We start from the raw sequence: 25,880 nt of genomic DNA, 5'->3' as shown, positions 1-25,880 counted from the left end.
TAGAGGCAGAGGATCTAGAAGAGCTCACGGGGGCAGTCCAGGGAAGTGGCTAGGAAGGTCTCTCTCCACAGCATGTTAAGAGATTAGAGAGAAGGTGGTTGAGCAGATATCCTGGTGGAGAAAGCCAGGGTGTATACAAGTATTCCTTTTAAAAAAAAGTATTTTATGTGAATGAGAGTTTTGCCTGCTTGTGTATATGTGTGTCATTTTTGCATGCCTGGTTCCTGGGGAGACCAAGAAAGGGTATCAGATCTCCTGGAACTGGAGTTGTAGGTAGTTGTGAGCCATCATAAGGGTGCTGGGAACCAAACTCAGATCCTCTGCAAGTACGAGAGCTCATAATCTCTAAGCCATCTCTCTAGCCCTAACTACCTTTAAACACAGAAGGAGAAAGCAAATTTGGAGTGGGTTTAGAAGTGCAAAGTCTGAGGGTGTATGTCCAGTGTGGCTTTTTAGGTGGATCCATCTATCTAGAGCCAGAAGTGAACGTTAGAGGTCAGTGAGGGTTTGAATGTTCATTTGGGTGTTTGCTAAGGTTACAGATGTGAGTGGTTTACTTAGGAGAGAGTGAGCACAGAGAGGCAATCTTCATTGCTGGGGCGGGTAGGAGGCAGCTCAGAGAGGGCTGCTCAGTGGGAGCAATGGGTCTCTCCAGGAACTACTTTGTCTGGTCTGATTATGTCTGCTGTATCCTACTGCATGGCTGCCTACAAGGGCTGTCAGATAGGAAGCTCTCATACACCGGACCAACCTAGGACTGGGTCTCTGTGGAACATTCCGTCAGGGATCCATTTTCCAGGATACAGAATTGGTCTAACAATGTTTATCTCAGGAACAACAAAGAAATGTCTTGCTCATCTTTACTTTACACTATTGCTAACTATGTACAGCTGTTGCATGTTTGGCAGGGGATATGTCTGAAGTCCCAGATAAATGTCCCTTACAAATGATCAAGGACATAAGAAGATTCAATATCATTAATCATCAGGGAAATGTAAATCAAAATTACAGTGAGATTCCACTTCATACTCACAGGGGATTATAATTCTTTTTTTTTTTAATCCACAATTTAATAAAAGTAAGTGAAAATCTGAGGAAATTGCAACCCTTTGGCTTTGCTGGTGGGGACAAGATGGTATCATTGCAGTGGAAGACAGTTTGACAATTTCTCAAGAAGTTAGATGTAGGATTATTGTGAGCCAGCAGTTCCAGAAAAATTGAATGTAGGTATGCTCTAATACTTGTCCGTAAACGTTTATGGCAGCACTACTCACATGGCCAAAAGATGACAACAGTCTGAAGTCCACTGGGCAGTGGGTGACAACTTGTGAATTCACACAGTGAAATGTACTTTCATCTAACAAGAAGCAAGTACTAAGACATACTGTAACATAGGTGTACCAGGAGAACACGATGCCATGTAGAAGACTCACACAGTGTAGGAGTGGATTCACGTAATGGCCATCAGTGGAAACAGAAGGCAAATTGGCAGCTGCCAGAGGCTGAGGGAAGGCTGGGGGAGTGACAGCTGACAGGGTTGAGGCCTTGTTGATGGAGGGGGTGGTGGAAGTACGAATTGCATATCGTGTAATGTGCTAAATGCCACTGAAATGCTCACTTAATGTGGCTAATTCCTTACTATGTGAACTTAACCTCAAGAAAAAAGAAAAACACAGCATACAAGGATCATATTCACTCCTGCCCTCTGCTCCTTACGTTATTTGCTGTATCTGGTGGTTTCTGGAGTCTAGACTAGGTATTGGATTTTTTTTTTTTTTTTCTCCTTGCAGGACCACATAGCAAATATTTTAGCAAAAAATGGCCCCTGCTAGTGCATGAGGCAAATCGTAATCACGTGCTGTGAAGCAGCTTCTTATCTCACACCTGGGGTAGGCCAAATGGCAAAATCAGGACATTTTAATAATTATTTATATAACTATTCAAATAATATAAAAGGGAGCTAGGCATAGTGGTACATACCTGTAATATAAGCACGTGGGAGGCAGAGGCAGGAGAATCACAAGTTTGAGGTCAGCCTAGGCTACAGAGTGAGTAAAAACAAATAAATGTAAACGCCATAAAATAGTTTTATTATGAGAGCGAAATGTGTGTGCATGCACATGTATGTTGGGGATAACAAAAGATAACTTCAGAGTTGCTGTGCTTCTTCCTTCTTTTTAAAATTCCCAGGATCGAACTCATGTCATCAAGACCTGTGCTGCAAAAGCTTTTTACCCACTGAGCCATCTCTCCAGCCAGCCCAGTTATATTCTCTCTAATCTGATATATCCAAAACACTATCACTTCACCATGTACAGAAGTTTAAATATGTGTATTTCACCTTCTGCTGGGATTCAGCTCATATGCCACCTTCTTGGTGCCTTAGCCATGCATGGCTGCTGCCCAGCAGTTCTGGCCACAGCTGGGCCTTCCAGGCTCCTCCGTAGACTCTGGCATGGCATGTGGAATGGCATTATCTTCCCTCCCCTCAGTGTTACCCTAGAGAAGGCTCTGGGCTAGAGGTTCTTGTATTGCTCTTTCTTGTCTTACTTGTCTGGGCCCTCTTTCTCTTGCCATCTTTGGGAAGTTTTTCCTATGAATATCACATCTTCTTTATTAATGAATTCCTTTTGATGTATTTAGAAACTCTCTGTGGGTTCTGACCCCACCCTTGTAGAGGCAAGATTTGGTGGCAGAAGGCAAAAGGATTCTGGCCATGGCCCAGGTTGTCTGCAGGATGGTCTTCTGGGAAGCTAGTGAGTTCTGGAGCAGGCACAGGTGTGTGTGTGTGTGTGTGTGTGTGTGTGTGTGTTTTTAAGTTATTTTATTGTGTTCGTATACTTCTATCTCCCTTCCAACCCTTATTCCACCCCAATTCCTTCCAACACTAGGCAGGAGAGAAAGAAGTTTAGAGGGGAAGGGGACACAGACCTCTTTAGACTACTTCCTTCTGAGTAGGACCAATAAGTTCCTTGAGGCAAGTCCAGTCTTTCACTGTCAAGTATATCTCCAGCTTCTCAAACTGGAACAGCAACCAGGAGCAGCACCAGGGAGGAGCAGTCTTCTTCAGAGCACCTCATCCCTCTCTGGGCTCTGGCATTTATACTCTCCAAAGTCCCCAGATTTGCAAAAGTAAACTATCTGCACCTGGCAAAAAATTGCCCCTGCTAGTGCATGAGGCAAATCGTAATCCCCTGCTGTGAAGCAGCTTCTTATCCCACACCTGGGGTTAAAGCAAACACATATTCCCATGACACCCGAGTTTTAAAGACACCAAAATTCACACTACATGTATGTTGCTGCTCTCTGTGCCGCACACACTGTTGCAAGCCATTTGACTGAGACCTTGTCTCATGCAGCTTCTTTGATCTTTGTGGTCTCTCAGTGTTTGGCAGTTGTCTCCTAGCGTGCTTCTCTGGACTGAAGTTTCCTTCAAAGTTATTTTTCCCTTGCCATGCAAAAGGACAGCAGTCCAGACTTGTTTTCTCTTTGGCACAGATGGACAAGTTGCCTTGGGGCCTTTGATCTGTGAAGTGGGCACCTAACTTCTGTTCACTGGGAGGGCATGCTATGCTATTGAACCTGTGGGGATCCTAAGTACTCCCCTACCTGGTCAGTAATGTTCCAAAGCTTGCTGATGGCCTCTCTTGTGGCTAGGAGCCTTTCTCGCCACCTTTTGACTGCCCCATGCCACTTTACTGAAATCAAGACATTTATTTGAATATTTGTCTTTATTACTTATCTGCTTACTTTTATGTTTGATTTCGCAGGGTCTCTCTGTGTAGCTCTGACTGGCCTGGAACTCACGTGTAGACCAGGCTGGCCTGAGACTCACGGAGATCCACTGCCTTCTGAGTGCTGGGATTAAATGTGTATGGCACCTAACCAGTCTGAATGTTTATCTTTTGAGTGGTTCCTAAGCTACCTAATTTTATTTTTATTACATTTTATTTGTGCACACATGTGTGTGTGTTCGTACATGTATTTGTACAATGATTTGAAGTGTGTGTTTGTATGTGTGTGCACATGTACCTGCATCTGCATAATGATTTAGAACATTCAGCCTCAGAAAACAGGTCTTTCTTTATCCTGAGAGCGTTGTTCTCTGGGCTGCCCTTTTTCCATCTGCATGACATGGTTGGCCCAGTTGGATAGTTTCAGGCTTTCAGTAAGTCCCTGATCCTTTCACCAAAGCACAGCTCTGTATGGTACTGGCTTAGGTTCTGCGTGACAGAGGACCTTAGGTCATCCCTGGGGGCTGAGGAGTGGTTTGAAAACTGCCCCAGATTTTGTGCCTGTTCCAGTTTCAGCAGTTGAAGCTGTTTCCCAGCTGCCCTGGGGGTGGACTTGCCACTGCCCTGCTCATCCACTCCCACAGTGTCATTATGTCCTTCTGGAGAAGGCGGGGAGAGCCAGGGGGTTGATTTGCTGGCATTTTGTCTCCAGAGACTGGAACTGGAATCTTCCAAACCATTCACTGGTTTTCTCAGTCAAGGTCACCCTAGTTCACACAAAACCACAGGTTGGTTTTTTGCCTGAGGCTCTTCTAGCCTGGTCTTCCTGGGTTTGGCTTAGTACATTGCGCTGGTGAGCAAAGCTTGCAGTGGGATCTACATATTTGACTCTGTACCTCCTTCATCCTTATCCCAGCCTGAACATGTTTAATCACCTGTCAGATTCATAATTCCATAAGGCCCAAGAGACTAGGGGCCAGCTTGACTGGTGGCAGCATGGCTTCCAGGCAGAGAAAGTACTGCTCGCACTTACTAAGTTGATCCACATTGAGGCTGTGCCATAGAATTCAGGTCTTTGTGATTCCATGCCACTCCAACACGGGCTATGAACTCACTTTCTACAGTTCAGGAGGGCCACCTTGACATGTAAATTTGGCATTTATCATTTGCCTGGCTTGGGCAGGTCTGTTGTCAGGAGTTGGTGTGTTATAGAATAATCACAGTGCTAAGAAAAGAAGGGCCTATCCCATCCCCTTTACCCCTGCTAAGTAGATGAATGGTCTTTGCTTAATAGACGGAACAGCTAAAAGCCGTGAGTTTGTGTGCCTAGGTCACAGGAAAGCTAGTGTGGGCTTTTCTAGAATTTTATTTCGCCTCTTTGCCCTTGGTAAACTAACCTGGTAGCAGAGGGATTCCCTACTTTTGGGGTATTTACGTGGGTTGTGTGTGCAGAGTGGTGTGTGTGTGTGTGCATGCATGCATGCATTTTCTGCAGCTATGAAGAGCTTCAGGGAACCTCATGTCCCCCAAACAGGCTTCTGGCCTGTGGTAACAGCCACACCTTTGGCATATCTATGAACAGAAGTCACTGTTTTCCCCTGAAAGAATTCAGAATTGAGAAATAACCATGTCCTTGATCTTCGCAGGCACTGGTTTTAACAGACAACAAACTGGCTCCTTGGTACACTCTGTGTACCATGTGATTCCTCACCTCCTCCTTTTTTCTTCCCCTGCTGAAGGGGCCCTGTGAAATGGGAACAGCTGCTGAGAGCCCCAGTGGACTAGAGAAAGGGGTCATGTTCAAGGTCCCCTGCTTTACACTCTGAGCCTTGTTGTTAGGACTAGGGAAGACACTGGGGCATGGGAGCTTTGGGACCCTGTGGGGTTAAGGTATCTGCCTGGTTTCCACTTGAGGATGTGCTGTGACCTAGAAATCTGACAGCTGCACTTGTGTGCCCCATAAGACAGTTGGAATAGTAGTGAGCAAGCTATCAGCTCAGTTTTGGTTCACATCCAACATTTTCCCTATGGATTGAATAGCCTTCTTAGGGCAAAGTGTCTGTTGCCCTCATCTGAAACTTGGGGTTAGTTTAACACCCATCTTGGAAGTCTAGAGAACAGAGAGATACATGTACAGCTCACAGTAACTACAGGGTGCATAAGAGGGGCTGAGCTCATAAATACCAGTTAGGATGGGCACCCAGTAAACAGGATGTTTTGCAAACACTGAACATGCAGTACAGAGGGGGCACGTGGAACATAGGCCCTGCCCCTGGAGTATGCTCACTTAGCACTCTGTCCTGTTTAAGTGTGTAACTCAGTCTTTCCTTAAACTCAGGATCCTCGTGCTTCAGTAGCTTGAGTCTTGGGATTACTGGTATATGCTACCACATGGTCCATCTGCCCTTGAGTGTCCACTTGACCAGGCCCTGCCATCGGGGCTGATGCTATAGAAGGAATGGCCAGTGCCCTAGAGCTAGACAGGGTGGGGGATTTCGTTGGATAGTTTTATTTTAGTTTGACCCAAGCTAAAGTCATCTGAGAGGAGGGAGCATCAGTTTAGAAAATGCCCCCATGAGATCAGGTTGTAGGCAGAGCTGTAGGTCATTTTTTTTTAGTGATTGATAGAGGAGGGCCCAGCACATTGTGGGTGGGGCCATTCCTGGGCTGGCGGTCCTGGGTTTCATAAGAAAGCAGGCTGAGTAAGCCATATAGAGCAAGCCACTGAGCAGCACTCCTCCTTTGTGGCCTCTGTATCAGCTCCTGCCTCTAGGTTCCTGCCCTGTGTGGGTTCCTCCCTGACTTCCTTTAGTGATGAAGTTATATGGAAGTATAGGCCAAACAAACCCTTTTCTTCCCAACATGCTTTTTGGACATGAGCATTCATCAAAGTAATAGAAACGCTAAGATGGAGGTTAAGGCTGGAGGGACCTACTTGGACTCCACACTGAAGCTGCAGCTGAGAAAATGAGCATAGATAAGGGATACATATCATTGTGACCCTTCAAGAGAGCTAGCGCTCAAGTCTGTTCTGTCTCTCCCAGCCCACCAACTGTGACTCCCTGGATCCTGTTTTCCTTTTATAGTTGCTCTGTACCTCCAGTGCTGTTCGCACACTGACCTGGAGAGATCAACAGGTTTTGCTCAGTCTTGTTTGTTTGTGTAGGTTTGGTTTCTGGAATATGGTAATACGAAGATTGAACTGGTTTGAACTTTTTAGAGTACAGGAAAGGAGCAGGTGTCATCTGTTGAGAGTTCCACCTCAGGCTGTGTGAGTCTACATATAGAAAGTGGGTATCACAGGAGGGAGATGCAAGAGGACCTAGGTTCATCCATGTCGAGTCCCCAGAATCAGCTACATAGTTGCCTTTTAGGTGCCAAGTAAAATGCTAAGATGGGTATAGGACAGCCTGAGCTGTAGCCTGGCCAGGTCAAAATTGCTGTCTGGACAAGAATTCTAGCCAGGTGGGTTATGGCTTCTGGTCTCTAGTACGAATTGGTCCCTCAGCTAGTAGATTGTCCTTTATGTTTTGGGGCTCTTCTAGATGCTGAGCTATATGGTATGGAAACTGCTGAAGGATCTTGCAGGCACATGTCTCTTGGGCCCTCTACTTTCCAGTCTACATCTGCCTTCCAGCGTGGAAGCTTGTGAGTCCTCTTTGTGGCCCATGGTCAGCTGGCAGCACGTGGTTGCCTGTGGTGCACAGGTGTCTCTGGTTTGAAATTACAGGGCTATCAGCTTGCTCTGGAGTATGTATCTCTCTCCCCATGGTATTCATATCTGACAGAAACTGTTGTCCCAGGCCACTGTTAACTCTTTAATACTCACGGAAGCCTTGCAGGTAGAGGGATAAAGGACTGGGTGTGGAGAAGTCCTGTGACTTGTTGGGAAGAGTTGGTCCAAAGCATAGGCCAGTTCCCATCCTCCTGGATAGATGCAGAACAGCTGTCTGCCAAGTGGGCAGGCTAGAGGATCCAGTCTGGGCTGTCCTTGTTAAGTGTGCTGTCTCATGCCTTTAATGAGAAGGGCGGCTCTTCATGGAACTGGTTATGACTTAAGTGCAAAGCTGCTGCCCAGAGGCTGTCCACCATCTTTACTCTGCCACAAATGGCGTCATACTCTCACAGTCTTGGAGCTGTTATTGAAGAGGCTTTTAATAACCACTCATCGCACCCCTCCTGCACCCCTCACCCTGGCAAGGGCTAGGCTTGCAGGGACCCCTTGGACTAGTTGGAACAGAGGGAGGAGGTACAGCCCATATCTGTAGGTCTGCCTGCTACGTGCCAAGAGTGTGGGGTTTGTAGTTTTGTTTGCTTTTGTTCTTTAAGGTGTAATTCATACAACACGAAGTTAGCCACTTTAATTCAGTTGCATTTAACACAGTCACAGTGCTGTGAAACCACTACTGTGCTCTAGTTGAAGCTGTTTTCTGCACCCCAGAACAACTCGTAACTACTCTGCTGTCCTGCATCCCATTTCCTCTCCCCGGGCACTCACTACTTTGAATCTGCTTTCTTTCACCATGGAAATTTTATAAAATGGAATCATATAACTGGGATCTTTAATCTGCCTTCTATGTTCTCATGGTTCATTCATTATTTCCATAATTCATAATATTCTGTGGTATGCCTGTACTACATTTTGTTTATTCATTCCTCAGTTAATGACGCGTGGGTCATTCCTACCTTTTGGCAAATGGAGTAGTGTTGCTGTGAGTATTTGTTTTGTTTGGGCATCTACTGTCAGTTTTTCCAGTGGAGACCTGAGGGTAGGATCTATGGACTGCTGCATTTCTGCCAGTGGTCTGGATTTGAATCCAGTCCCTGGAGCCAGATGTTGGCTTACAGACTTATCAAGTGCCATGGAGCTGCCTAGAGTCCAGTGCTCCTCATTTAGATGACACTGATCATGGGATGCTGCTCCTGGCTGTAAGTACTGTGAACTCTGAGATGCTGGTGCAGAGGCCATGCTATCTTGGCCACTTTGAGATTTCCACGTCTCCACTCTTCCATCTCCCTTGAGCTGCTGAACTGAAGAGGAGACTGGGTCAGCTGTATTACATTTATGACAGTACTACAGTATTACAGTTTTTGATTGCGTGTGTGTGTGTGTGTGTGTGTGTGTGTGTGTTTCCTTTATTACTTTTGGGACTTCATTCCTTGAAACAAAACATGGAACTTGGGGCAGGTTTGATAGTCTGTGTTGTCAGCCTTAGTGCTAAGGAAGCTGAGGCTGGAGGATGATGAGTTCAGGGCCAGGGCAAAAAGTGCCTTAGTGTTTATGGGTCCTTAAAAGGATACTACAACTGCTGGTCTAAGTCAGGGTAGTCTGTTTGTAAAAGACTCCATATGCCTGGGAGAGATGGTCATGCTGTGAAGAATGCAGTGTGGACAGAGACAGGGCAACAGCTAAGGGAGACAGTGCAGATTTGGCAGATAAGTGCCAGGGATACACAGCAGGAGTGATCACAGGTTTTGTGGACGCTACGTGTTCTGGCCACCAGCATACTCTGGATTGGTTAATACTTCCAACTGCTCCCAAGCTCCTGTAGACTTAATGAAGCACAGGTGATGTCAGTGGCACTTGGGAAGGACTCCATGTGAACACATAATTCCACGGAATGAGTGTGCTTTGGGGATGCAGGCAGGGAGATCTCAGCTGCTGGGGATGTCTTGGGGTGGGATCTGGAGCCAGAAGTAGTCTGAGAACTGTTTAGTGCGGGCAGGCTCGCCTCATTGGCTTTGCAGCTGACTTCACTGTCCATCTGTTCCTCGAATTCCTGGGGATCCTCCTCTAGACCCTGACCTAGAGCTTAGTGTTGATATGACCAAGTCAAACACCCTCTGCTTTGTGTGAATATTAAAAGAGTGGAGCTGGGTTGGAAGTCCCAGCACTTGAAAAGAAGCAGTGTAGGCAGATCTCTGTGAGTTTGAGGTCAGCCTGGCCTGTATATCAGCCAGAGCTACACAGTGAGACTCTGTCTTAAAAAAAAAAAAAAGTCAGAGTGGAGAGGGAACTTTGGAGTTTTTGGTCTAGAAGAAGTTATTAAATCCTGTACTCTTTAAGTGTTTCAGTAGAGGAAGAGAGGATGCTTTGAGATCCAGGATGATCAGGTGATACCATTGAAATGTGCTCGTGGGATCTTGAAGAAGCTCAGGTCCACTTGACATTTCCTTAGGAAATTTTACTCATCTTAGTGGCTAGAAGGGAGTTTTGAAGTCTTAACTTTATAAACATACCTGGACTCCTACCTTATAGTTGTAACACAGTTCTTGTAATTGTATGTTAGTGGCACCTGTTATAGTAGCTCCTTGGTCCATTCTTTTCTGTTTCTCGTGCCTCCTTTTCTAGAAGTCTTAGGGATGTCTGGGAAGGTTTCCTTGGAGAGATTTGATTCTGAACTTGGTCTTTGAGGCTGGGCTGCCTGGCTTACACTACCCACAGGGAGCTTTTCAGGACTCCCTTTCTCTAATCCTCTGCCCTTGTTCTGCTCTGGAGAACTAATCATTCATGCTTCACATTGATAAGTGACCTTTATCTCTAGGTCTTAGCTGTTCTTAAAGATTTGTATGTGTGTCTGCCTTTGCATGCATGTGTGTTTGTTTGTCTCTGTGTGTATGAGATGTTTGCTGATGCTCACAAGTGTATGTGTGCGTGCGTGCGTGCGTGCGTGCGTGCGTGTGTGTGTGTGTGTGTGTGTGTGTGTGATGTTTATTGATGCCTGGTAGGCCAGAAAAAGGCATCACAGCCCCTGCAGCTAGTATTATGGTGATTGTGAGACATTGGATGTGGGTTCTGAGAATTGAACTCAGATCCTCTGGAAGAGCAGCAAGACTCTTAACCAGGAAGGTAACTCTCCAAGTCCTCTTAAGAGGTTTTATTAACAGTTACAAAAATTAGATGCATGTTCACAGTCACAAAAGATTGAAATAACCCTAATGTTTATGTGAGAAAATAGTTGGTCACACAGAAATCAAATTTTGATGCATCCTATAATATGAGTGAACCTTGAAAACATGAAGTTAAATCAAAGAAGCCAAACATAAGAGACAACACGTGTGATTCCATAGACATTTAATCCCAGAATAGGCAAATCCATGTAGATAGCAAGTAGACTAGTAGTTGCCAGGGTTGGGGGATTATGACAATATTATAATTGGTAATAGCCATACTACACACTTAAGTAGAGTTGTATGTATGAGAGCTGTATACCTTCAGTAGACAACTTATATGCTGTGCGTTTCTATCTCCACAAAGTTATTGCAAGAATATATCCAGAAACCACCTCTAACTCACTTAAGGTTTAGGCCTACCTTACCCTATTTGTTAAATTGTTACAGATAGTTCTTATCACAATGTAAGGTTTTTGTTTTTTTAATTTATTTAATTTTATTTTATGTGCATTAGTGTGAAGGTGTCAGATTCCCTGGAATTGGGGTTACAGACAGTTGTACTCTGCCATGTGGGTGCTGGGAATTGAACCTGGGTCCTTTGGAAGAGCAGACAGTGCTCTTAACCACTGAGCCATCTCTCCAGCCCCCCCCCCCCCTTTTTTTAACAGTAGTTTGGTCTGTATTTCGCTCAGTGTCAGGTTCTTTTACCTGTTCATGACTGGTCATCTGGCAATGGAAAAGGCCCTGTGTTGAGTAAGCAACCACCTTTACAACAGCTAGGTTTGAGTAGTGATGTTGATGCTCAGGAGTTTGTAGGCTAGGATGCTGTGAAAAGGACAAAGAGTTTATCAGGACAGTACCTAGCCTAAGCCTAGTAACAACTGTATTTGACATGTTTCTCCCCCTGTCTTTCTGCCATTTCTGTCTTACAATCCCTACTACAGTGAAGCTAATGCTCCCCAACCCACCATCTTTGTACTTTTAGGTTCCTGTGGTCTTGGTAGCTGCCCCACCTTTCCACACATAGCATGTATACACTCATGGGTGTCAACATTAACATGATGATGATGCCTTTAGATATCATCAGTACCCCATTGGCTCACTGTAGCTGCTCTTGAGTTGCCAGAAAGTAGAGTTGACTGGGCATGGTGGTCCACACCTGTGATCCCAACCTTCATGAGTCTGAGGCAGGAGAATCACCAGGAGTTTGAGGCCAGCCAGGTTTTCAGAGTTAGAACATCTCTCTCTCTCAAAACAACCACCACCACCACCACCACCAAACAAACGAAAAACCTGGAAAGAGGGCTGGGGAGATGGCTCAGTGGTTAAGAGCACTGGCTGCTGTTGCAGAGAACTTGACTTGAGTTCAGTTCCCAGCACTCACAGGGTAGCTCATAACTGTAACTCTAGGTCCAAGAGTTCTAACAGCTGGTTTCCTTTGGTACTAGATGCATGTGGTACACATACATACATACAAGGAAAACACTCATACACATGAACAAATCTTTGTTGTTGGAATGATGATGCACACAACAGATATTATATGAAAGAAGTTTATTGGATGGAGATGGAGAGAGAGAGAGAAGGAGAGAGAGACATGATAGGAGGAGGGGAGGAGGAACCCGGATAGAGAAAGAGGAGAGAGTAGGAGAGAGGGAGAGAGCAAGACTGCAAGAGCAAGAGAGAGGGGTAAGAGGCAGGGTTCCATTCATAGCTCCTGTGCAGCTGAACTGTGCCTGCCAGGTGCTTTTACCTGGATGGAGGGCAACACATGATGGCATCATAGGTTGCTAGGCAATCCAGAAACAGGCTGCCTGAATGCTAACAGTTGTTTTGTTGTTGTTGTTGTTGTTGTTTCTAGATAGGCTTTCTCTTGTGTAGCCCTGGCTGTCCTGAAACTTGACTCTGTAGACCAGGCTGGTCTTGAACTCAGAGCTCTGCTTGCCTCTGCCTCCTAAGTGCTGGGATTAAATCCACCACCTGGCTAGATTTTAATTTTCATCCTACCCATCTGTAGACTCCTACCCATCTGTACCCTTTAGCAGACTCTTGTGTTTTATATTTCCACCTTCAAATTGAGAAAGACCACTTGGGAGCTTTTACCAAACATCTCCAGAGGGTGCCAATCACCAGAACATAGTCCATGCAAGAAGTGCTGGCCCTGTGCATTGGTGTGGGTCACAGAACTAGTGGTTGTGTAGTGTGTATGTATTTCCGTGCAGTCTTTTGGGCAGTTGTGTTCCTTTCTGGTGATCATATGAAAGGACCTTGTTCTGCTTTGTGTTGTGTTTGTAGTACTGTATATGCCATAATTGCAGTGGAGCACCCAGTGTTGTGTTTCTTGCCTCATGTTGCCACATGCTGCTGTCTGAGAGTGCCAACATTTCCCATGTCTTTGCCATCGTGGTGTACGCAGCAGCCCCAGTGTAAGTTCTGTGTTTTGTCTTCTTGGTACTGGATGCTGCCCAGTATCATCCTTGTAGCCTGAGGACACAGGGTGGGAAAATTAAAGGTCCGGTGTGGCTTGCCAGTGTTCCAGGAAGGCCTTATCTGTAGCAAATGTGCCTGGGGAGCCGCTCAGTTTCTAACTCAGTGTTACTGATCAGAGCAAGTATCCCAGGAACCATCTACCCATGTGTCTGCTTTTCAGCCCGTGGAGCTTAGCTCTGCACTAGGTTTGGCTAGGTGAGGACTGGATCTCTGTCTCTACAGTGGATGTGCTGTTGTAAGAGGAGCAAGGCTGGTGGGGCTTGGGGGATAGGACCTCTGAGGTAGCAGGTGCTGGTATAGTGTGAGTTCTTCCTGTGCATCCTTCTGTGTAAACCCAAAGTCCCAAGTGTGTGGAAGGGAGCTGAGCAGAGGGTTCCTTTCCTCTCCTCTCCTCTCCTTTCCTCTCCTCTTTTCCTCCTCCTCCTCTCCTCTCCTCTCTTCCTCTTCCTCCCCTCTTCTCTCCTCCTCCTTTTCCCTTTCCCTTCTTTCCCTTCATCCCCTTCCCTTCCTTTTCTTTCCTTTTTTTTTTTTTCCCATTTAAAGACAGGACTTCTCTGTATAGCCTTAGCTGTCCTGACACTCACTCAATAGACCAGGCTGCTCTTGCCTCTACCTCCCCCTCCCTCTCTGCTTCTCAAGTGCTAGGGCTAATAGTGTGTACCACCACCTCCCAGCAAGCAGAGGGTTCCCCCTCACAGTTTATTCATTTACATCCCAACTGAAGCTCCCTTCCTCAACTCCCCCTAGACCCACACTTCTTCCCACCCCCCACCCCCTTCCCCTAGTCCACTGAAAGGGGGAGTTCTCCTCTGCCATCTGCCTATAGCTTGTTAAGTCTCCTCAGGACTGCCTGGATCCTCTTCCTCTGTGGCCTGGGAAGGCTGCATTACCAGGGGCGCGTGATCAAAGAACAGTCAACTGAGTTCATGATAGAGGCAGCCCCTGATCCCCTCACTCTGGAGATCCACATGGAGACTGAGCTGCCAGTCAGCCACATCTGAGCAGGGGGTCTAGGTCCTCTCCATGCATGGTCCTCCGTTGGTGCATCAGTCTCTGCAGGAAAGCCTGGGCTCAGATACTTTAGCTTTATTGGTCTCCTTGGGAGGCTCCTGTCCCCTCCATATCCCTCTTTCCCCACTCCCTCTTCTCCCATAAGCCTCCCAGGCTGAGAGTTCTTTAAGTGCAGGAGGGCAGCTCTGTAATATACTGATCAGCCCAGCATATACTCACTCCAAAAGCAGTTGGCCTAAAGTAGTCGCAGGATGTAAGTGTCTCCCTGAAGTATGCTGTCTTGAGGGTCTGCAAGTGGGACAGTGCATCACCCTTCTTTTCAGACCTGGAAGTCTTGGGAGCCGAGGCTTCATGGGTTGTTTGTTTGGCTGCTACCCCTGCAGTCCCACTTCCTCATTTCATGCCTACTTGCCCTCTGAGGGAGAGGGTGAGTTCTAGGGAGCAAGGAAGCTGCTAGGAATCCTGTCACTAACTGCTCCCTCCATGCCCTCTGAGCCAGACAGTCCATGTGAAATCAGAGCCAAACTTGTCTCCTCTGGGTGCCTTGAGGCTGATTGTGATGGGGTGGCAGTGTCCAGATGCCAGACTGTGCCCGAAAGCATTTATTTAGTAGCTTAATTGTGCTTTGTGAAACAGGTTAAAGCATTGGCTTGTACCCCTATGCCCTGCCCATTTGATCTGGTTGGAGACATTTGATCCTCTGGCTCAACCAAGATTGGCTCCAGGAGGATGATTAAGAGACTTGCCACCGTGAAGTAAGAAGGAGCAAGATGGAGCATATGAGCTGTGACTGCCACAGGCTACTGTCTGGGCCAGTACAGCACATACCATGTAGCTCAGGGCCGAGGATCTTAAGGGTAGACTCCAGAGGCCTTTTTGACTACAACTATCAGCTCTGGGGGTGTAGCAGGTTGTGTTAGTGTTCCACACCTGTGTGTGGATAATGTGGAGGAAGCTCTTAGAAATAGATTTCATTTCATAAAGTTTAACATTTTTATTTAGTTACATTTTAAATTTTACTGTTTTTCGAGACATGATCTCACAATGTATTCCTGGCTGGCCCGGATCTCACTGTGTATAGACTAGGCTAGCCTGGAACATACAGAGATCCTATCACCTTTACATCCTGAGTGCTGGAATTAATGACCAGTGCCACCATGCCACACAATCTTATTTTAATTCAACTTCATACACCAAGATTATTGAAGATCATCCTGCTGCTGTAAGGTGACATGGTCGTCCCGGAACTGTCACCCAGTCCTTCATCCTGGCACCTGCAGCACAGAGGGGTGGATGTGGATGTCACAGAGGTTGCCGAAGCTGGTGTAGGCAGGAACATCACAGTCCCTCCCAGCCAGGTCTTCATCTGCAACAGCAGCCGCGCCTGGTCCTCCCCTGAGCAGCTCAGTCTAGATTGCTCAGGGAGGTTTGTGAGTGGAATCTCACAGCACAGCACCTGTGGGGAGGGCTCTTTCCGCTTCTTGATCTCTGGTAGCCCAGAGTATCGTGTATGGGGCAGACATTGCCATTCTGTTGCTAACTGGTGGCCCATGGAGTGATAACACATTTATCTGTTTAGCTGTTTCTGTACTGCAGGTCTTCTGGACTGGTACCATCGTTTGTGTGTAGCGTTTGTGTCACTACTTTTATTTCTTTGGGGTAAAATATACAGGGGTATAGTTCCTGGTGAAATGGTAGTCTCATATTTATTTCTTAAAACCTATCACACTCATTCTTAGTGATATTTGGGTGAATACACAGTTACTTTATGTCTTTGGCAGCATTTAGAGTCTGTATATAAATATATATAGTTCAGATGAACTTTTCCTGTCTGGGCTGACATTGCTTCCTCCAAGAGCCAAAGACCATCTAATAAACCCAAACAACGGGCATGAGAAACTATCTTTTGAATTATTGGTCAGGGTCATCCAAAATATTGAAATCTCTTGCCCTTGATTACCCACCAGCAGTGAAAGTTAGGCCCCTATTGCTTAAAACACCATGCACTTCAGACAGGTCCAAGGGCCCCTGAGCTGGAATTGACTCGAATGCCTCCTCTCTGAGGACTAGCTTTCATGGTACCAGAAAGTACCATGCAAGCTTCCGAAGGAGAAAAATAACCAGTAGTCCTACCCCAGCTGTGATGCCTATGAACCACAACAATGACCAGCATGGCACAATAACCCTAAAGATTTAGTAGTAGCAAGCACACATTATAACCAAGTGGGCTTCATCCCAGAAAGGCAAGGTTGGTTCCACATATGTAAATCAATAAATGTAATGCACCATATAAACAAATGTCAGGAAAGAAACTACACCATTGTTTTAGTTGATGCTAAAAAGGCACCTGACAGAGCCCAACATGCCTTTGTGATAAAAGTTCTAGAAACTTTATGAGTAGATGGGACCTGCTTCACAGTAATACAGGCTATATGCAATAAACCTATAGACAACATTACTTCAACTCAGGGCATTAAAAAAAAATGGGTAGGAGACAGGGCTATCCACTCCCCCCCTCATTCCTAGTGCTTGAAACCCTAGCTATAGCAGTTAAGAAAGAGAAAGACATAAAAGAGTAACATTAGGAAGGGAAGGAGTCACACCAGCCCTATTTGCAGATTACATGATTCTTTATTTAGAAGACCCTGTTCAGTCTACTAAAACAAAACAAAACAAAAAACCAGATGATATCCTTTGGGTCTTACATGACAAAATCACAGGCATGTAGTCAGTTTTGAAACATGTCATTGTTCTAATGATGGAGGCAAGTCACTAGATGCTGGGTGAGGTAATCAGGGCAGTCCTTGAGGAAGGGACATGAAATCCTAAGTTATAGATGGCTTTGTAAGATTGTGGGGTGAGTGGGGATCTGGGAGGGATAACAACAGGCCCTCAAATCTGACTGGGTTGGGCAGCCATGAGGATGTGTGAGGAGTGCGTTCTCCCTCTCTCCCTCTGTCTATCTGTCTGTCTGTCTGTCTGTCTGTCTGTGTGTGTGTGTGTGTGTGTGTGTGTGTGTGTGTGAAGGAAGTGTCTCTGGGTCTTTTTGTGCTCTGTGGGAGTAGCTGAAGGGTTAAAGCAAGGGATAACTGCTTTTTTTGTGTCTTTTGCTTCTGTAGAGGGCTATGCATTTGCCCTGTGGAGCTAGTCTTTCAGGTTCCTGGTATCATCAAGCTGTTGGGATCAGATCAGCCCTTTAGGAGCTCTTGCACCACCCTGTGCTCCATAGGGCCACCTCAGCCTTGGGTATCCTGCTCTCTTACTCATCTGGCCCACATTAACTCCTACTAATCATATCCCAGGGCTACAAATTATAGGACCTTTGTCCCTATCTCTGACTGGAGCAGAGTCATTTGAAAACTCAGGCCCTGCAGAGGCCTGACTTGGTTTACTCAGATGCTTGCAGTGTGGCAGTATCAGACTTACTTAGGTCTTGGTAAATGATTGTTGTGAGGCAGTCTTACTTTGTAGTTGAGCCTGATAAAAGATTGTGTGTGTGTGTGAGAGAGAGAGAGAGAGAGAGAGAGAGAGGGAGAGAGAGAGAGAGACCATGCAGGTACTTGCATGCTCTGGCACATGTGTGGAGGGCTGGCTTTGGGACTTGGATATGTCCTTCCACTATGGGTTCAGGTGATTGAACACAAGTCAGTCTTCCACATGTTTTTTATTTAAAATTTTTGAGATTATAATATAATTACAATATTTCTCCCTCAACCCCCTATATACTCTTGCTTTCTTTCAATTTTATGATCTCTTTTTGTCATTATTATATGCATATATGCATATGTTTACATCCTTATTCCTAAATATAACCTGCTTAGTCTTTATTATGTGTGTGTGTGTGTGTATATATATATATATATATATATATATATATAATTGGGGCTGATTACTTGGTAAGACTGTTCTCTCATTCTCAGCATTCCAGTTGCCTATGGTTTTTGTAGGCTTCCCCTCTCCCCACTTTGGCATGTGTATTATAATCCTTGTTCATGTCATGCTTAGGCAGCCATATTGGTGAGACTGTATGGGTGAAGCTTTTGACATTACTGGGAGACAGCATCTCACAGCAAACCCCCTGATCAGAGTCTGGCTCTTAGAATTTTTCTACCTTTCTTCCACAGTGTTCCTGAGCGTCACTTAGATGCTGGGGTGTTTTATAGATGTATCCATTGGGACTGGGCTCAGCAGCTCTGCATTTGGCTTATTTGTGCTTTTCTATAGTGGTCTCTGTTACAGAGAGGTGTTTCCTTGATGAAGGGCGAGAACACTTATCTGTGGGTATCAGGACAACTGTTTGAAATTGTACTTATGTGTTATGCTGCTCTTAAAAAGGAGTGGTTGTGGGTTCTCCTCTGGTATACATGACTTCACTAGCTCTGGGTAACTAGCTAGGTTTCCAGCACCAGGCAGAGAGCTGGGTAGAGAGCTGTAGGTCATCACCAAGGTATACTTGCCACTACTGCACTCATGGTTATGGTACCATTCTGGCACTATAGTTGATGTGGTTAATAGGCATCAAAGCTGAGTAGGACTGTTGGTTGCCTCACTTTTCCAGAAGCTTTCATGGCACTTTCTAGTATCATGTAAGAGGGCCTCTTATGTCTTGTATTGGGGTTTTTTTATTAGGCGGTCTTTGGCTCTTGGAGGGAGTGCCATCAGCAAAGATGGGAAGTTTAATTAAAATTATATACAGAATTTTGTGTATTTAGGTTTTTTGAGGTAGATAATAGTATGATTCCTTATGACCTTTTCAGACATCCTTGTTATTCACACACCTCCCACCTTCTGTATTCATCTCCCTCCCCTTTCCCTAAAGAGCTCCCCTTTCCCGAATCAGATCACTTGTATCCTGTTGTTCCCCTTTACTCTTTTCCTTCATTCTATGCTTACCTCCCACTCCCTCCTTAAAATGCCCCCTCTTCCCATCTCCTAGGTGAGATCACCTGAACTCTATTTCCCTCTCTATTGTTCCTGAACCCCCATTTCCTGGCAATGGTCCCATTTTACTTTCCTGGTTTCTGCACTTAATGAAGACTATGTACTCCCCCATTCGAGAGAACATAAAGCATGATGTCTTTCTGGGTCTGGAATATTTCACTCAATATGGTATTTTCTAGTTCCATCCACTTACTGCAGAGTACATGTTTTCATTTTTCTTTACAAATGAATGGCATTTCATTGTGTATACAGCACATTTCATTATCCATTCAACAGGTGAAGGGCATTTCCTTTGTTTCCATACTTAGCTATTGTGAATAAAGTAGCAATGAACATTCTACGGAGTAGGATGTTGAGTCCTTTGGGCATCTATGCCATCGAGTGGTATGGTGGGGTCATATGATAGATTTACTTCTAGCTTTTTGAGAATTCTCTACACTGATTTTAACAGTGGCTGAGCCAGTTTATAATCCCACCAACTGCGTGAATGAGAGTTCATTTTCCCCAGGTCTTCAGCATTTCTTACTGCTTGTTCTGTTGATCGTTGTCATTTCAACTAGGGCAAGATGAAACCTCAGAGTTGTTTTGATTTGCATTTTCCTAATGGCTAGGGAACATAAACTTTTTTTTTTTGAGATATTCGTCAACCCCCTTTTTTTTCTTCATTTGAGAATTCTCTGTTTTGCTCTATAGCCCATTTCCTTCCTTCCTTCCTTCCTTCCTTCCTTCCTTCCTTCCTTCCTTCCTTCCTTCCTTCCTCCTTCTTCCTTCTTCCCTCTGTCCCTCCCTCCGTGCCTCCCCCCCCTTCCTTTTTTGGCTTTCAAGACAGGGTTTCTCTATGTAGCCTTGGCTGTCCTGGACTCACTGTGTAGACCAGGGTGGCCTCAAACTTACAGCAATCCCCCTACCCCTTTCTCCCCTAGTGCTGGAATTACAGCTGTGTGCCACTATGTCTGGCTCCTAGCCTATTTCTAATGAGTCATTTGTGGGGTTTTGTGTTTTTTTTTTTTCTGTGTTTTTTGAGTCTTTATATAGTCTGAATATTCTTTTTATATAGTCTGAATATTCTGTGGTCTTATTCTTCACCTTATTGATTATTCTTTTAGCTGTGCAGAAGCTTTTTAGTCTTAGGAAGTCCCACTTATTAGTTGTTGTCCTCAGTTTTTGAATTAATGGAGTCCTATTCAGAAAGTCCTTTCCCACACCTATGTCATGAGGGTAACTGCCCATGTTTTTTTCTAGCTATTTTAGTGTTTCAGATTTCACATCAAGGTCTTCAATCCATATGGAGTTAGTTTTTGCTCAAGGTGTTAGATACAGGTCTAACCTTATTCTTCTGCATGTTGACATCCAGTTTTCCCAGTCTCATTTGTTGAAGAAGCTTTCTTTAGTCCAGCATGTTTTTGGTGTCTCTGTCAAATGAAGTTACATGTATTTATGTTTGGCTCTTTGATTTTTGTTTCATTGGTATATGTGTCTGTTTTTGCATCAGTGGTACACTTTTTTTTTTTTAAAGTAACCCTGGCTCCATAATATATCTTAAAAATCTAATCTGGAATGGGACTGTCAGTCTTGTTTATCTTGTAAAAAAAAAAAAAAAACAAACAAACTAAGAAAACAGCTCTTAGGATCATTGCTGCTTTGTAATTTTTTCTTTGTTTCTATTTCATTAATTTCTGCTCTGCTTTCTCCCCTCCCCCCAGGTTTTTCAAGACAGGCTTTCTCTGTGTAGCCTTGGCTGTCCTAGATTTGCTTTCTAGACCAGGCTGGCTGGTCTTGAACTCACAGAGATCTGCCTGCCTTTGCCTCCCTAATGCTGGGATTACAGGCCTGTGCCACTATGCACGGCCAAAGATAGATAGATAGATAGATAGATAGATAGATAGATAGATAGATAGATAGATTTTATGTATATGAGTGTTCTATCTGCATGTACATCTGCATGCCAGAAGAGGACATCAGATCCCAGTAAAGATTGTTGTAAGCCACCATGTGGTTGCTGGGAATTGAACTCAGGACCTCTGGAAGAGAAGACAATGCTCTTAACTGGAACCATCTTTCCAGCCCCTCTGCTCTGCTTTTTATTATTTCTTGCCATCAACTACATTTTTTGTTTTTTGTTTGTTTGATTGATTTATTGTTTTGGTTTTTGAGACAGGGTTTCTCTGAGTAGCCTTGGCTGTCCAGGAACTAGCTCTATAGACGAGGCTGGCCTAGAACTCAGAGAGAGCCACTTGCTTCTGCCTCCCAAGTGCTGGGATTAAAGGGTTGGGACTAAAGGCATACACCACCACACCTGGCTTAGAAATAGCTTTTTAATGAAAGTGGGTGCCTCAGAGTTTGATATGTTTAATCATATATGTTTACTCATATTGTAGTAATGTCTTCTTGGTTAACTACTACCTTGATAGAATGAAGTATCCTTCTTTATCTCTTCTGATTAGTTTTAGTTTGAAGTCTATTTTCTCAGATATTAGTATGATGATGCTTTCTTGCTTTCTCATTCCCATTTGATTGGAGTACTTTTATCCATCCTTTAAGATGGTGTCTATTTAAAAATATGCATTTATGATTTCTTGGTCATCAGTGAGAAGAGAATAACCTTAAGCTCTTTTCTCCTTAATTTCATTACGTTGTTTCTTTGTTTCTTCTTCAAATTGAATTCTTTGAGGAAGTAGTGATTCTTTTAAATTCTATATCTTGGAATTCATGTAGGTAATTCCTATAGGACATACAGGTTTTTAGAGAGAAGATACTGGCATAGTCTTTGATATTGTTGCTATTTTTGTGATGAGATTTGGCATGTGGACTTCTTTTGTTAGTTCTGGGTCTCTTATGGACAGAGCAGGTTTGGGGCAAAAGAAAGGCCATTCAGGTGATTTGGGGCATAGAGATTGGAAATGACTTGTGTGAAATGAAGTCAAATAGAGAAAATGGACTGGAGTGGTATATGCCATGTGCCTCCTGGTCCACACCTGTAGTGTGAGAGTGTCCTGTGGTTTGGGAGATAATGGGGAGGGTCCTGGCAGAAGACTAGACATCTTTTGTGGTACAGGCAAGGGGCCCAGAGTAGGCTCGTACACTAGCCTGGTACCAGCCTAGATCTGGCGGTAGAAAAGGTATGTTTGAGGATATCAAGGGGACTCAACAGTCAAGACCATGGAGGCAGACCTGGGGAGGTCTGGATACCAAGTAGGGTGATTACAAGTGGCACAGGAGGGACCTATGGGTAGCTATAGGTAGAGCAGGTCTTGGGGAAACCTAGAGGTTGACTTGAGCACAGGAGGGGATGGTTTGATTAGGCAGGGCCATATAGGATGTGGGACCCAGTGGAAGCCTGGAACTTGGATGCTGCATAATCATTGGTACCTGGACTGGGCTGGGTCACTGGTATGGGACCTGGGCTAGAGCTAGTGGTTGTAGTAAAGGCATAGATAGTTTGGGGTAGGGGAATAACTCACTGGGACCCGGAGGAGGATAAGAGAACTCTCTTTGCATGCTTTTAAAAATGGCTTTATTAAGTTCAAGGCCAGCTTACTCTACAGAGTGAGTTCCAGGACAAGGCTAGACAGAGAAACTTTCTCAAAAAAAAAAAAAAAAGGCAAATAAAATGGCTGTATTAAGGTAAATGCATGTAATTAAAATGTTTAAAGTACACAACTTAGTGATTTTGGTTATTTCAAGAGGTGGAGTTGTCATCATGGTCACCCCACATCCTTTACTAACTATCTAATAAGCTGCTCTCTCTCTCTCTTGAGATTTGCCTTTCTTCCCTGCCAGCTTTCTGGAGCCATAGTTCTTACTCTCGCCCTATGCTTCCCTGCCTGCCTACTGGAAACTCTTTCCTAGAGATACCAGGATCTGTGATGGTGGCCCAGAAAGTACTTGTAGGTCTTTAGTATGTAGTACATGGCCATGCAAAGTAGGCTTGGACAGAGGTTTACTGAGTGAATAATGATGATGCCAGTGAGTACTTGAGCCAGGGATGCCTGGGTTTTGAGGATATTTGCACCAATTACTAAGGTCCCCATTGTCTCCTTAGGAAGGTCATGTATATATAATGTCACCCTAAAGCCCTGCAACAATAAACCAAAAAGATGCCCCACAATCACACCGGGTAGCCTGTTGACCAGATCCAACAGGTAGGAGATATGAAGACCACTCAAGATAGAGGCCAAGAGGGCCAGGTGGATCAGGATATACAGGGTTCAGGGATATACGGGGATATACAGGTTCAGGATATACAGGCCCCAGCTCTGGTTTTTCTGTGCCGTGGATAGTCCAGCGACAGTGTGTGCTCAATGTTTGTGGGGAGAAGGGAGTATGTTCAGCTGGCTGGTCACTGTTAGTGTCCATTTAGGTCTTGGGCCTCCTGCCAACACTCGTGCATTCCATCAAAGCAAAGTTTTGTCATTCTTCCAGCAAGCAGCCTGCGCCTATCCCAACTCACATCTCTTTCTTCCCACTCAGCTCAGGGGAAAAGTCAGAGTTTGGGGGCCTTGTTAAGGATTGCAAAGAAGCCAAAAAAGGGGAGGATTCTTGGCCTAGCCTGGAGGCTGTGTGACCCTTCAGCAAGCAGCTCGCCCTCTCTTGAGTCACAGATTCCACAGCTAAATGGGGTGGTGTGATGGGGCCTCACAATTTGCAGATAAGCATTATCAAGAGCCTCTCTTTCCTGTGGCTTATCCAGATATCATTGGGTAGATGCAGTGAGAGGATTTGGATTTTCTTATGACTGCCCCCTAAATGGCAGAAGGAACATTGGCTCAGTTCAGTTGTCCCTTTGCCAACCCCTTCTCACCAACTGGATGTAGTTGTAAAGGACAGAACCATAGTGTGTCCCATTCCTATAAGCACATTGCACTTGCCAGGTCTCAAGGGTGGGAGGTGCTTTAAGCAGTAAAAGTATAGCCATGCCTAACATTTGTTGAGGTTTTATAGGCCAGACATCGTGATTGTTTTTTATGTAGTTTTATTTAGGTCTAGTTCACATGCTATAAAGTTCATTCTTTTAAATTGTAGAGTTCTCTAGATTTATCATATTTATAGTACTCTATAGCAATCTCCAGTATCTCATCCCAGAACATTTTTATCACTTTTTGAAGAAACCCAACGCCTTTTCCCCATTCCCCTGGGTAACCATCCTGTCTTCTGTTCTTTGGATTTGCCTGTTCCAGATAGTCAGTGTGAACAGGACGATATAGTATGTAGATCTTTGTGTCTCACTGGTTTCAACTGTACAGTGCTCCTGAGGTTCAAATTCTTTTTGTGTGCGTCAGAACCTCTGTCTGTGTCATGTTGTGCAGTCAGTTTGTGGGTGGACTACAGATCTTTCGACTGTTTGCCGTCTGTGAGCGTGTCTGTTGTTAGGCCCCGGACAGCTGAGAGCGGTGCTCTTGGATGCCTCAGTGCACGCTTCCGTTTGTGCAGCTTCCTCACGTGTGTGTTACCCAGCAGTGGAGTCTCTGGCACTCACAGTTGCTTAGCTGTATGTTCAACCTTTTCCAAACTGCCGGGCTGTGCTCCAGCTGCAGCATTTTGTTCCCTGTACTCGCTTACTTTGTTGAGACAGTCTCATTCTGCAGCCCTGGTTGACCTGGAACTCATGGTAATACTCCTGCCTCAGCCTCCAAGCCACCTCACCGGGCTTCTAGTTTTCACCTGCGTTATCACAGAAACTTCATGAGACAGAGTTAAAACTGTTGATATTCTGGTTTTCAACCACTCAGTGGAAAGTTGAAGTCCAGAGGTTTCCTTGCTGTTGGCGGCACCTACGCACTAATGAATCTTAGGCCAGTGTCAGATTTGATCTCTACCAGACTCTGCTTTACGCCTTCAGGGTGGGGGCTGGGAGCTATGTCATTTACACTCAATACCTGCCATTCAATATGGCATATTCATCGAATAAAGTGTCACCCATTCCTATCTTGGTGTTTGTTAGGAACTTGACAGAGGCGACAAGGGTTCTTTTGCTCTGTAGGTTTTCAGATGCTCTTAGGGTTCTGTGTTCCCCTAAGCACACCACAAGCTGTAGAACCCTGAGACCTTTTAAACTCGGCATCTATTCTAATACTTCAAATGTGTTGGGGAGTAGGAGCTGACATCCTTCCTGTTTGTCTATTTGCCCTGTCCTCTTGTCCTCTGGCCCAGTGCTGCTGATGACCTGCCATCCTTTTTCTCTTCTAGGCAAAACCCATTTATGGTGGCTGGCTGCTCCTGGCTCCAGATGGCACTGACTTTGACAACCCAGTGCACCGGTCACGGGTAAGAATACCTGAAATAATTCTAGGAGTGGAAAGAACCAGGAGGTCCATTTGAGAGCGAATTGGTGAAATTAGGGCTAGAGACAAGAGGTAAACACTGGAACCTGGTGACAAAGTCAGCAGGGGTCCAACATTTTTTGAACTCTGAGATTTCAGAAAGTTCTGCTTCTGTATATGTAGAGTCTTTGTTTCAAAATGTGCCATTCTTGTATGGGTGTCACTAATTGTGGTTCATCTGGACTCTTTGAAAACAGTCAAATGGAAAAGGCAAAAGCAATTCAGTATATCTTTGCAACATGTTGATCTAGCTTGTAGGTCCTTCAGAGCCAAGGCTGCCCCCTCTGGAGCCGGTGCTTAATCCTAATAAAGGACAAATAAAGTCCTAATAAAGGGCTTGAGGCCTGGACGGCTGTGCTCTCTGAGTAAGCCTTACACCATCTTGCCTCCTGGGTATAGGTCTCTTCTGGAACAAATGATAGATAAATCTGCATTTTGCTGACCAGAGGCTTGCTCATTCCCTGGGCAACCTGTTGGGAATTCAGCTCCA

At 45.0% G+C, this 25,880-nt stretch overlaps 1 protein-coding gene across 6 annotated transcripts in view; it reads left to right on the top strand.

Moving 5' to 3' along the window:
• Mprip (myosin phosphatase Rho interacting protein) overlaps window positions 1-25,880 on the top strand; it is a 120,278-nt gene that overhangs the window by 5,478 nt on the left and 88,920 nt on the right. For all 6 annotated transcript variants that reach the window (XM_021639510.2, XM_021639508.2, XM_021639509.2 and 3 more), the window contains exon 2: window positions 25,257-25,334. In XM_021639510.2, the coding sequence (XP_021495185.1) occupies window positions 25,257-25,334 (78 nt within the window). The remainder of the gene's footprint in view (window positions 1-25,256; window positions 25,335-25,880) is intronic.

The sequence above is a fragment of the Meriones unguiculatus genome, chromosome 11 (genome assembly GCF_030254825.1).
Source record: "Meriones unguiculatus strain TT.TT164.6M chromosome 11, Bangor_MerUng_6.1, whole genome shotgun sequence".
NCBI lineage: Eukaryota > Metazoa > Chordata > Mammalia > Rodentia > Muridae > Meriones > Meriones unguiculatus.
This window is presented reverse-complemented; position numbering and strand designations above follow the sequence as displayed.